Source organism: Rhamphochromis longiceps, linkage group LG22 (assembly GCF_057381845.1).
Source record: "Rhamphochromis longiceps isolate RC_006_pf linkage group LG22, R_longiceps_female_GT1.1, whole genome shotgun sequence".
Lineage (NCBI taxonomy): Eukaryota > Metazoa > Chordata > Actinopteri > Cichliformes > Cichlidae > Rhamphochromis > Rhamphochromis longiceps.
This window is the reverse complement of record NC_140577.1, coordinates 3,462,808-3,475,930: the sequence shown is the minus strand read 5'-3', so window position 1 is coordinate 3,475,930 and position 13,123 is coordinate 3,462,808. Positions and strand designations below refer to the sequence as shown.

General features: G+C 39.9%; 2 pseudogenes and 3 gene segments (V, D, J or C); 4 read left to right on the top strand and 1 right to left on the bottom strand.

Moving 5' to 3' along the window:
- The window catches only part of LOC146643128 (Ig kappa-b4 chain C region pseudogene), a 63,645-nt pseudogene that overhangs the window by 29,250 nt on the left and 21,272 nt on the right, over positions 1 to 13,123 (top strand).
- LOC146643129 (Ig kappa-b4 chain C region-like) overlaps positions 1 to 13,123 on the top strand; it is a 55,686-nt gene that overhangs the window by 37,532 nt on the left and 5,031 nt on the right.
- On the top strand, positions 1,133 to 3,313 carry LOC146643132 (Ig lambda chain C region-like). The segment is given in 3 exon segments: positions 1,133 to 1,222; positions 2,109 to 2,190; positions 2,930 to 3,313. Coding segments are annotated over 3 exon segments (501 nt in total).
- LOC146643131 (Ig kappa-b4 chain C region pseudogene) lies at positions 8,957 to 9,476 on the top strand (annotated as a pseudogene).
- Positions 11,405 to 12,003, bottom strand: LOC146643130 (immunoglobulin kappa variable 6D-21-like). The segment is given in 2 exon segments: positions 11,405 to 11,729; positions 11,923 to 12,003. Coding segments are annotated over 2 exon segments (360 nt in total).

The window sequence follows — 13,123 nt, the reverse complement described above, 5'->3', positions numbered from 1 at the left end:
AGGACGAACTGGCAAGGAGTGGCAGGCAGCGCTGGCTTGAAAACCCTCCAGATGGAGGCCCAGAAATTGGAAGCAGGTGATGAGCTGGCCAACTCCACCCCAGGGGACGGGCAACAGGAACCTGGACCACACCCGACCAGACACTCCCACGGCATATGACAACTGTAGCTTCACAGCTTTCTTCAGCTGTTGCCAGATAAAAGGAGGAAGCAAGTTATGGATTATTGAAGACTGTAGGCTCCATCAAATACTTAGCTTGGCAAGGTTTAGCTCTACGACTCAAGACTCAAGAAGTTTATTGTCATTTCGTATGGTGTTACCCGGGCTGAAACAAAATACTGTTTCTCACCAGCCTCTACAGTGCAATAAACAATACAGTTTAAAAAGAATACGTTTAAAAAAGAGCAGCAATAAATAATAAAAAAGGCAGTAATAAACTGCAACAATATAGATAGGGATAAATAACATAAAATCTAAATTCTAAAACAAACTCATTCAGGTAGGTAGCAGCAGTCCTTTCACAGAAGGTCATGTAGGTGTAGTTGTTGGTATAGTTTATTGGTGTCAATACATTGATATAAATGATTGAATAGAAAAAACAAATAAGCAGAGTTGCCATGTGGAATTTCTTCCATCTGGCAATAATTTCCTTTGGCATTAATAAAGTATTCTGATTCTGATTCTGAATACAGCAGTGGAGAGCCGACAGGCAAACATTCCGGTGGGCCTCTGGCATTTAAAACAAATCTATTTATTTATTTAGAGAAAAAGAAGAAGAAGGTTGAATGTTTTTGATGCTAATAAAAAAAGTTAATAAAGGCCGGCACATGGATGTGGAGAGAAATGCAGATTCAATCACAGGAAGTCAGGATAAAGTTCACTCAGAAGCTTTATTATGCAACACAATAATAAACAATGGCACTGGAGACGATTTCTTAGTGTGGGGATCACAAAAGTGAAGGTTTTGGCAGGTGGAGTGGGGGTCGCTCCAGTGGGAGTGATGTTGGCTGAGTGAGCTGGATGGATGAGTGTACTGAGCTCAACATGATTAATCCAGTGATGAAGAACAGTTGAAGGCAGGAGAGCAGACAGGTGATGAAATGTGAGTCTGTGAACATGAAGCAGCGTGAGCATGACCTGCGTACAGGTCGGTATGCAAACTGCTGATAATGTGACTGGTGGATCTGAGAAGCTCCTGAGAGCACAAGGAGAACAAGGAAAGGTAAACACAGCACGAGACGTAAAGGCAGCCTGTTACTAACATGTTTTGAGCAGACGGAACAGCAAAGAAGAGATGCTGATGCTGGTCTTAAACACTGCCGCTTGTCCTGGATCACAATCAGGTGAGCATGGCAGGTGTGCTGACGAGGGCTCCGCCCAGAGGTGGAAGCACAGAGACATCATGGAAAAACACAGCCAGCTCCCCCTGACCATGACACTTTTAATGCCCATTTATAGAAAGTCATTTCTTGAACTGCTGGTTCAGTGTTTTATTTATAAATACCTGCTCCAAAACCACGGAGGTCAGGCAGAGAGACACTCTGAAAATGAAGGACAAAAACATTATTATCCATCCTGAACGTGTTTTGTCATCTGAGTTCAGGAAGTTGTTCTCAGGTCACCGTTACCTTGAACCTCAGTGTAGAACAAACAGAAACTTCAGATCCTTCATTCCCTCAGCTGTTAGATTCCTGAACGCTGACAGGAGTCGTTTAGATGAATGTTTCTGTGATTCTTCATTTTCAGACATTTACCCTTCATATTCTGTTTATTTATTTCGAACATTTTTGTTCATTTTGATGCATTTATTTACTTTTTCCTTGACCTCATTGCTTGTTTATCTCTGCCTTGACGTGCAACAGTGCTCGTGATTATTGTTTAAAGACTGTAGGCTGTGTGAGTTTGACCATGTGAGCAGGTAGTGTGGGAAAGCTGCAAACAAACTTTGGAATTAATAAAATTATCTGAAGTGTGAATCTAATTTTAAAAATGCAACTTATAAAAGCATGTTGCACTGTTTCTTTTTTATTTTTATAACATTATGCAAACAGTGAATGATTTTGTTGAGTTTGTTTGTCTCAGAGTCAGAGAGCCGTGTCTCTCTACAGTCAGAGGTTTTTGTACGGCGCCTCAATGAGTTTGTATCACTGTGGTACACGTTCGGTGGAGGAACCAGACTGGAGGTTAACTGTAAGTACATTTCACTCATTTATGAAGCTCAAACTGGTATCATTAAGGTTTATTTCATTTCCTTCTACATAAATACTTCATGTTTCTCATAAATATAAAATCTAATATCAGTGTAAATTTTGAATTCAGACTAAAATCGTCTTGTGCATTTATTTTCACTGGAAATTAAACTTTCAAAAGTTTTTTTTTTCTTGAAGAAAAGTAGAAAATGTTTATATATTTTACATTCTCATAAAAGTTTTGTCTTCAACCTTTTGCTGCAAATAATGTGACATCCATCTAAAATCAATAGTTCTTAAAGATTTAACATTATTAACGACACATTAACAGTTTGATGTCTGAGGGTTGATGATTTTATGAATTTTAATGTGTGAGTAAGTACAGTTATCTTTATTGTTCCCTAATAGACCAAAAAAAGGTCTATGCTTTTTTCTGTTTTACATACAATTGTTTATGACAAGTTTATGAGAAAAATCTGACATGTTAATTTCTGTTTGTTTTCTAATTATAAAACTAATAAATAATACAAACATAACGCACATGAGTACATCAGAAGTGAAAGAAACGCTTTAATATTTTTATCTTTGGTACTGAAACTCGTCTGTTGCCATGGTTCAGCAGTGAAGCCTGTCTTTTACCATGGTTACCAAGCTCAGAGAGGGAAGTGAAACATCTGGAGAGCAGTTTCACCCAAACTCCCAGTTTCTCTAACATCTATTCTCTCTCTCTCTCTCTGCAGTGGGTCGAGTCCCCCCCTCCCTGACAGTACTGGCCCCCTCCAGTGATGATGCGCTGAAACCGGAGAAGGCTACACTCATGTGTCTCACCAATAAAGGCTTCCCCTCAGACTGGAGGCTGTCCTGGAAGGTGGATGGAAGAAGCAGCAGTGGAGAGGAGAGCAGGAGCCCCGGGGCGCTGCAGAATGACGGCCACTACAGCTGGAGCAGCACCCTGAGGCTCCCTGCAGACCAGTGGGAGAAGGTGGGCTCTGTGACCTGTGAGGCCACCCAGGGCTCCCACACTCCACTCTCAGAGACTCTGATGACAGACCAGTGTTCCCAGTCCTGAGCTGACTCACTGGGACTCTGATACTGGCTTTAGTCTGCAGCTTCTCTCAGTCTGCTCCCTCTCTGTCTGTATTGCTTTGATAGTTTTCATGTTTTCATGCTTGTGGCACTGTTGATGGTTTTAATACTTCAAATAAAAACTGAGGTCTTCAAATAGTGGTTTTCATGTGTTTCCATTCAGCTGCTCTTCTGTCTGATAATCATCCTTCAGCTTTAGCAGTGATGCTTCCATACACTGAAAATCTCTGCTTCAGTAACTTTGACTGAGAGAATCACATGTGCTGTATCACATCAGAGTGTAAATGTAAAAAAATGAAAACAACTAAAAAAAAGAAAAGAAAAAGCAATAAGTTAAAAATAGAATCACAGCCAACAGCTGCTCCCTGTTATAAATAGTTTTAAAGTCTTTTGCAGCTGCATTATTTTCCATCATGTTGGACTTTGTGATGATATTTGCTGTTGGGTGTAGAAGAAGTAGAAAACATGGTGACAGATTATTGTAACCTGCATGTGACCCATGATGAGACCCGTCCTGGTTTTCTTCAAAGTCAGAATTGATAAAATAACCCAAAGAAAAACTAAACTTTCTTTATCAACATAGGAGACACTAAAAATGTCTCTTTCAGAACATCAGTGCAGTTTAAAAAGTGTAAATGTCAGAATAATTTATGTCACAAAGATGAAGTTAAAGACTTGATGAACTAAACTTTAAATCTTCAGATCAAATCATGTGAAATATTTCTGTGACCAAGAATGTAGCTGAGCAATCTACATACATACATATATCAGTACTGCAGTTTACTAAAATATTCTCATTTAATAACTACTTCCCAGTTTGAATATTTACAGGAGAGTTTCTTCATCACAGATCTGACTCACAGTATCAACTGTTTTGTGTTTCACATGTTCTTCTGTGCGAGCTCGTCAGGATGGACACAAGTCTGATGTTTTGAGTCAAACCCACATAAACATTAGTTATAATAGCTTAACTTGTATCAGGGCCTATCAAATGATTGTGAAATTATTTTAGAAGAACTGTGAGGTGTGTGTGTGTGTGTGTGTGTGTGTGTGTGTGTGTGTGTGTGTGTGTGTGTGTGTGTGTGTGTGTGTGTGTGTGTCCTCAATGAACTGTATCAGTCTCTGCAGTATCTTCCAGCTGCAGCAGTCACTTCAGTTTCTGTTCAGTCTGACTGAGGGAGGTTTTTGTACGACTGTTTTTCACTGTGTGAACACATACTGACTGTTGATGCGGTGATAACTCTGACAGTAATAAACTGCTGCATCTTCAGCCTGGACTCCACTGATGGTCAGAGTGAAGTCAGAGTTTGATCCACTGCCTGTAAAACGAGCTGGAATCCCTGAATCACGATTGCTAGTGTAGTAAATGATACGTCTGGGAGGTTTTCCATCTTTCTGTTGATACCAGGATAAATAGCTGGATCCATAAACATTCTGACTGGTCGTACACTTGATGTTCACAGTTGCTCCCACAGCAGAGCTCACTGCTCCAGGCTGAGTCACTGTGATCTGTCCTCTGGACTCTGAGGACACAGAGACAACAACATAAAGCAGCTTCATGGTTTTGTGGGCTTCATTTCAGAGGGACAGATGTTGATAGAGGAGAGGAGTTTGATTCTCTGGACTTTACCTGTGAAGCAGCAGCAGAGGAGAGTCCAGATGAGGACGCAGATCAAAGTCATGTTTTTGATGAGGAGGATTTCTGTGGCTTCTGTTGTGATGAAGGACAGCTGTCAGTCATCCAGTGTTCAACTCTCAGGACTATAAACTCTCCCAGAGCACTGGAGCATGGTGCTGCTGATGCAAAGTGCCTCTCTATGGAAATCATCTGACCAAGTTTAGAGGCACAATGTGAAAAAGTAAAGGTCTGGACTTCACTACATGTTTTTACAACATTCTGTACGCCACGCAGATCCTGATGGGTTTGAAGAACTACTAATTGATTATTTTTAAAATAACTTCAATGTCAATTTTAAAATATTGCTGTAGGACACCGTTCAGATGGCTGTGATCCAAAATTAAATATGGTTCAGACATCATGATACAACATGATTTCCTCCAGTACCATCCACCTCCAACATATATTACAGTTTCTCTCAGTCGCTTTGCTGCAGTTCTCAAATCAGTGATGCTTTTCCCCAATCAAATTAGCCTTTCTCATTGTTTTATACACACATACACACTGCTGTTGTTTCTACACTAATAAAGGGATTTGTTACTTCATTGATCCACAACTCACAGCTCACAACTGTCGTGATCGGGCTGTGTCCAGGCAGGAATTGGACCCAAACTCAAACTCACTGGAAACAGGACTGAACTCAAAATGGCAGCTTTTATTGCTGAACAGAAAACTCCACAAAACCTAAACTGGGAAGAATCTAACAAAACACACACAGCACGAGGAAGATCACGGCACTGCAGTAAACAATCAGTCAATCAATCAATCAATCAATCAATCAATCAATCAATCAATCTTTATTTATAAAGCACTTTTCATACAGAAATGTAGCACAAAGTGCTTTACATGGTTAAAAGCAGCACACCCCGCCCCCCAACTCACTCCCCACACTCTCATTAACATAAACGATCATGGTTACATACATACACCCCCCCACACACACACACACACACACACACACTTAAAGATTAAAATTGGGCTGGGCACACATGAGCCGGGTGAGGAAACACTATCACAGGGAGCCGTCTGCACCGGGAGCCGGTCACAGACCGCAGCCTCCAGGCTGGGCACACAGCAGGAGGGAGGCAAAGAAGCCCCCCAGCCAGGCTGAGAATGTGTCGATAATGTGAACAGAACACACATATAGTTTAATGAGTATTATTTTGCTTTTCTCCATTTCATCAGTTTTGTAAGGTTAAAAAAATACAAAAAAACATCAGACGTGATTTTTGTTTCTGAAAACAGTTTTAAACTTCTCATTAGCTGTCACAGTCCGGGTGAGCTGCTGGTAAATTTCCACCATGTTCTCCTGTGTCTGCCCCTGGGCAGAGCCGTCATCTCCTCACATGGAGCCAATCTGGAGCAACCTACTCAGGATATTTAAGACCAGCGTTGCCGTCTCTTCACTGCTAGTTTGCCAACTTACCCTCGGTGCTAACAGGCTACCATGCTTCATGCTCCTTGCCCAAGTCTATGCACTCGGCCATACTCACTGCAGTTTCATGCTCCGTCTCCTGGGAAGGATTTCAATATCACACCTGCTGCCCTCTTCCCACTGCTTCTCACAGGATCCCTTGGAGCTCAGGTCAGCCCATCTTAAATCTATTCAGCTCAGCTGGACCTTCACCTACTCCCCTCAAAGTACCACCAACTCCACCTGCAACATAAGCCATACTCCTCTTTAAAATTCAACCACACCTGGAGAAGTCTGTGAACCCACTAACCCCCTTTTCCTCTCTCCCTCTTGATCACCACGCCACCTTAGGCCACCACGCTACGTTTTCTTGTCAGGAATCCCACGTCAAGTATAACTCTGTGTTTTTGTGCCAAATAAAGATTTGTGTAAAGCAAACTCAACCGTCTCCACATGTGGTCCAGCACTTGAGTCCAGTTTTGTACAGGCCTTTGGCCCCTTGTGACATTAGGCCTACATTTTTTGCAGTACTCTTTCCAAAGTAGGTGAGGTTTTGAGAAAAATAACAAAACAAAAAAAAACTGTTTTGATGTCTTAAAACGACGGTGAAAGTGTTTTATGAAGTGTCTTTTGCATAGATGAGTCTGTGTGGTGAAAAAGGCCTTACATATTTGGAGAGCTGCATTAAGAGTGGTGAGAATGACGTTCCTGATGTAAGACTTTCACCAAAGCAACTGAGAAAAGCAGTGATGGGAAACATTTACTGGAGTTCATTTAAGTGTTCGCGAATAAATGTCAGTGAAGTCGTTTGAAAACGTGTGTGTGTGTGTGAAACATGTCAAAAGTGAACCAAAGCAACACATGGTGATAAAACCCGAATTGAATGGTAATGTTTACCAGTTAGAAGCCTTCACAGTGAGAACAGCACAGAGCACCGTCTTCTCTACCTGGAAGGAATTTTCAAAACTTCCTAAAACACCATTATTTGTAGACAGAATTCCAAAATAGAAATAAAAACTCATTAAATAAACCCTGTATGTGTAGGCAGCGTCTTAACAATGGACATGTTCCTTCAGAAATTAAAAAAAAATTATAGAAAAAAATGCTGGTACACTTTCCAGAACTTAATATTTTTGTGAAATTCAAAACATAACTACATGAATCTGAAGTGTTTTTGAAGCGTTTTAGGCTGAGAATTAGTTTCAGTGTTTAGAGCTGTGAAAAAATAAGTGTCAGGTTTCAAGAGATGTTTTCACATGTGAAAGCTGTAAAATCTACATTTTGAAATCAGATTCTTTAAATATTGTTGTAATGGGCTTTATTTGTTTTAATTACACTATTATAATATTATTAAATGATACAAACAGTGAATGATTTTGTTGAGTTTGTTTGTTTCAGAGTCAGAGAGCCGTGTCTCTCTACAGTCAGAGGTTTTTGTACGGCGCCTCAATGAGTTTGTATCACTGTGGTACACGTTCGGTGGAGGAACCAGACTGGATGTTGGAAGTAAGACAAAAACAAAGTTACTTCTATGCCCTTTTTCTCTTTCATTTAATTTTCTTTTCTTTAATTTCATTTAATATGAAAGGCTAGGAAACTTTTTGTGTAACTGATTAATTATTTTATTCATAAATTTTGTCCTAAGAAACAAAGTCAGCTTTGGAAATGAATATTCAGACACTCAGGACAATTTCCAATGAAAATCTGGGATGTTTCATATTATTCATTATTATTTGTAGTTCTGATGATAAAGTTGTATTTTGAGGGCTTGTAGGTTTAGTTCAGTCTGACAGAGTCAGAGAGCCGTGTCTCTCTACAGTCAGAGGTTTTTGTACGGCGCCTCAATGAGTTTGTATCACTGTGGTGGACTTTTGGTGGAGGAACCAGACTGGATGTTGGAAGTAAGTTAATTAAACTGTGTTTATTATTAAATATTGTATCATTTTATTTAATAACTACTTGTTAGGCTGCTTAGATGAGAGAAAAGTATTTTTTAAAAATAATTTAGTGTTTGATGTTTGTCCTTTTTACTGGACTAATTCAGATGAGCTCTGCGAGTTTCTCTTGTTTAATCTACATTTCTGTCACAGTAAAATGTAGACAAGAGTAAACTTCATCATCTTATGATTAGTTTGTAAATTTCCACCACATCAGCTGCTGTTTGGATGAGTTAAAGTTTGCTTTCTGATGTTTTTATCGTGTCAGATGTTTCAGATTTAGTTTGAAATCATGTGAGCTGTTCAATAACATTTGAATCTATATGAATGAGTAGCTGCTCTGTGCTTGTGTCCACTAATGTCTTCAGTCGTCCATGATTTAGACTTCTAATCATTTTAAAGCCAAACTTCTGCTGTAAATGTTTCCACATCTGCTTCTTTTATTTCCAGTGTAGTTTGAACATATTTCAGCTCAAACTGTGTGATGATTCTCTCTGTGCTGATATGCATGAGAGGTTTCTTAAAGGGAAGTGAAACAATGTGTGAGTGAATGACTGGTGGAGCAGAAAAAACACCTGACAGAAACTTCTTAAAGGAGAAATTCAAATTGTGGTTCCTGTCCTCTAAGCTGATTGGTGTTTCCTAGGTGATGCCCGCCCCGCCCTGAAGGTGCTGGGTCCCTCCAACAAGGAGCTGGAGCAGGGGAAGGCCACGCTCATGTGTGTGGCCAACAAGGGCTTCCCCTCAGACTGGAGTCTGTCCTGGAAGACGAGCGACAGCAGTGGCAGCAGCAGCATCAGAGGGGAGGAGAGCAGGACTCCTGGAGTGCTGCAGAATGACGGCCTCTACAGCTGGAGCAGCACCCTGACGCTCACTGCAGACCAGTGGGGGAAGGTGGGCTCTGTGACCTGTGAGGCCACCCAGGGCTCCCAGACTCCGGTCTCAGAGATACTGAGGAGAGACCAGTGTTCCCAGTCCTGATGTCAATCACTGAGTCTTTGATGTTGATTTTCTTCTGTCTCTTTGTTTCTTTGTGTTTGCAGATTTTTAAAAAAGCATCAAACAGTCATGTTTTCATCTCATAATGACAACAATCAGAGCAACAATCTCCTCTAGTTTCATCCTTTTGTGTCTGTTGTAAAGCTGATATTTCAAACTCTTAAAACAATAAAAATGCAACGAGGAAACATGTTCTTTGACTCTGTGAGTTTGATCGATGCACATTTAAAAAAGAGAGATTTTGTAACATTTATTAAACCAGACCAAAATAAAAATGTCTACAGACACACCAAGTGTAATGTGTAGTCAACATGGTTAAATATATTCTTATACACACATTTAGTGTTTTCTATAAGATGTCGAGGTCCAACCATAGATTGTCTGTGTGCTCTTCATATTTTCTAGTCTCAAAGCTGTTTCTTGACCTGCATTTTATTCGGACAATATAGATAAAAAATATCCTAATAATTGAAATTAAAGAGCAGGCTGTCATCTGTATGTTTAAACAGAGTCTATTTAAATGAAGATTTACTGAAGTTTGATTAATGAACTATATGTCAGTGAAACTCTGATGAAGCAACAGAGCAGAGAAGAGTCTAGAAGCTGGTGGTGGCAGAGGTGAAGCAGGTGGAGACTTAGTTGAGGATAATTGTCCAGGATGAGGTGAAGATCAGGAGTCTGAGAGTTAAAGCACTCCTGTCCAGAAACAGGTGTGAACAAAGTACGTGTTCAGGATTATCAATTAATCTAGTGATGTTTTCTAAGTGCTATGTATTGTATTTGGTCGTCTCTTAATTTGTAGCAATATACTCAATGTATATGCTTGTGTGTGTGTCCTCAGTGAACTGTATCAGTCTCTGCAGTAGCTGCATTTGAGTCCTTTCCTGCCTGCTCAGCAGTTTCATGACACCACTTGTTCTTTGACATAAATCATATAAAGTGTCCTTCAAGTCCTTCAGACTTTAAGACAGTTGAACATCTGTGCGTGAATTTGGATCAATGTGTTAGAGTTGAAAGAGTCAAAATTTGGTAAATAAAGCTTGAGAGAAACAACGACACTGTCATATTAGACTCTGTCATTATTTATTCACCAAGGGCTAATGGACTTACAACTCTTCAGTTTAATTTGAAACACGGCATGGAATAATTTACTTGATAGAAATGTGAAATTTTCGACCCATAACAGAGACACCATTAGTGAGGAGCTGCAGCAGGGGGAGGCTACAGTCATGTGTGTGGCCAACAAGGGCTTCCCCTCAGACTGAAGGCTGTCCTGGAAGGTAGATGGAAGTGGCAGCATCAGCTGGGAGGAGAGCAGGAGCCCCGTGGTGCTGCAGAATGACGGCCACTACAGCTGGAGCAGCACCCTGAGGCTCCCTGCAGACCAGTGTTGGGGAGTAACAGAATACATGTACCGCCGTTACGTATCTAAAATACAAAATATGAGTAACTGTATTCCGTTACAGTTACCGTTTAAAAGGTGACATTCAGAATACAGTTACTTTGTTGGAATAAAGGGTTTACACGTCGGTCTTTTCCTGTTTCATATGTTAGGCTGTGCCCTCTCTATTTTTGGTAATTCCAGGCGGGTGGAAACACAAACAAAACACACATCAAGAGGCTGTAATTTCTGTGTCTCAATCTCACAGACCATTTCACCTCTACTTGTGGCCCGCATAATGACGTGAAGAAATATTTATAAAAAAGACGATTACATGGTAATCATAAATATTTGTGTTTCTGTAGAACTTACAGCAGGATGAATTAGTCATTGGTCTTTTGGGTTTGAGAAAGTTGATTCGAGCTTTCATAATCCAAAGATAAAATATTTAATTGATTGCTTTCAATCGTTGCTCGTATCGATATTCTCTGTTTTACAGATAATTAATTGTAGCAATAAAATTCTATTTATAGGATAAATAACTTCTTGCTTAAAAATAAAAATAATAAAAACATTCACAAAATGATGATATTAACATTTATAACATGTATTTATAAAAAAAATATAAAACTATTTTATACAGATAAAATAATGTGTGTTTCTGAGCAGCTGTCAGTTCAGATGATCTTTTTTCTCAGTTCCTCTCCAGCTGTGTGAGGTTTTTGTACGGCGTTGTATCACTGTGTGAGCGGCCAGCTGTTACACTGCTGACAGTAGTAAACTCCTGCATCTTCAGCCTGAACTCTGCTGATAGTCAGAGTGAAGTCAGTCCCAGATCCACTTCCACTGAAACGATCAGAAACTCCAGACTGACGGCTGGTAGCATAATAAATCAAGAGTTTGGGAGATTCTCCGTCCTTTTGAAGGTACCAGTGGAGGCATGAGCCAACACTTGAACTGGCTTTACATCTGACAGAGACAGTCTGTCCTGGAACAACAGACTGAGCTGTAGGAGTCTGAGTCAGGACTTGTTCTCCTGATGAACCTGAAAACATGAAAAAGTGGAGAAAAGTTATCGAGATGATGAACATCCAAACATTCGAGGATCATTTCTCTAACATGGAGAACAGATGGAAGAAGGTCAGTGCTGTTGGTTTCAGAGTTTCTCCATCAGAGCAGAACATCATTGTGGTGAACCTGGCTGCATGCTGAAGCAAAGTTTTCACAGAGAGTCTCACCCTGAACAAGGAGCCCCAGGGTGGCCAGCAGTAGAGTCAGTGACATCATCATTGTGCTGCTGGTGTGTGAGTGGCTCTGAAAGGCCTGGACAGCCACTGATCAACACTGGCCTCTTAACAGCTGTGAGCAGAGAGGCAGGACACATATGCAAACACACAGAGTCAGTCAGCTGCAGCTGTCCTCAACATAAAAGGCTGATTTACTCTTAGTGAGCAGTGAATAATTAAATAATTTATGATATCGAGTGGAGAGAAACAAGTCTGATTTTAAAAAGGGATGATGATTAAAACTGTGTAGTTATTATAAAGTATTGTGTCATTGTTATAGGATAGTACAGTAGCACTTAAGCTGGTACAGTAGGAACTGTTGTGAAATGATGACAAGCAAGAGCAGTGACTATTGTGCTACATTTTTACCTTTTATGAGTCCGTTTACATTTTTTTGCTAAGACCAAAGCTCGTTGATTTTACATTGAGACCTCAAAGGATGACGGTGACTTTTAGTCAGATATTTAAAGTGATGTCTTTTTATTTGTGTGTTCTTCAAGTGCGTCTAAGTTGTATGTGTGCTCTATCATAGTTTATTAATGAAGAATGTAAATGATTCATGCAGGCGGTAGGTATTTTCTGTCCTGCAGTTTGCCCTCTAGTGGTTGTTTTTGTGTATTTTTACTCTGTAAGATTTAATTAGCCAGAGGCAGTTCCACCTCTGTTAATCTGTTGACATCCATGCCATCACAAGTTGATAAACGGCATCATCTGTAAGTAATATTGTTTGTTATCACTGAGACGACTTGTGTGCATTATTATTTGTTGTGAAGGTGAGATATAGTTTGTAGTTTGAATTTAATTTGAATGCATGTATAACCTAAGCTAGTAAGGTTAAGCTAGCTCATATGCCATGTGGTTTCTTTTACATTTTGATCATGAGCGTGATTTCATTTGATGTTTTATTCGGGCACTCACTAAGCAGATAAATATTGTGCTCATATTTTTGAATATGTGACTTACTGGTGTGTTTGTTATATTGTATATTGATGCAACATCTTTATTGGTTTATTTCTGGTTTTGTCAACAGTTTCACACTTTTTCCTTATTAAATCATCCAACTCAACACATCGGCCTGTTCCTTGGATTTTGATTAAGAGAGTGTTTTTCTGTCTGTATAGCTGAGTCTACTTTCACGAGGTGTGTGTGTGTG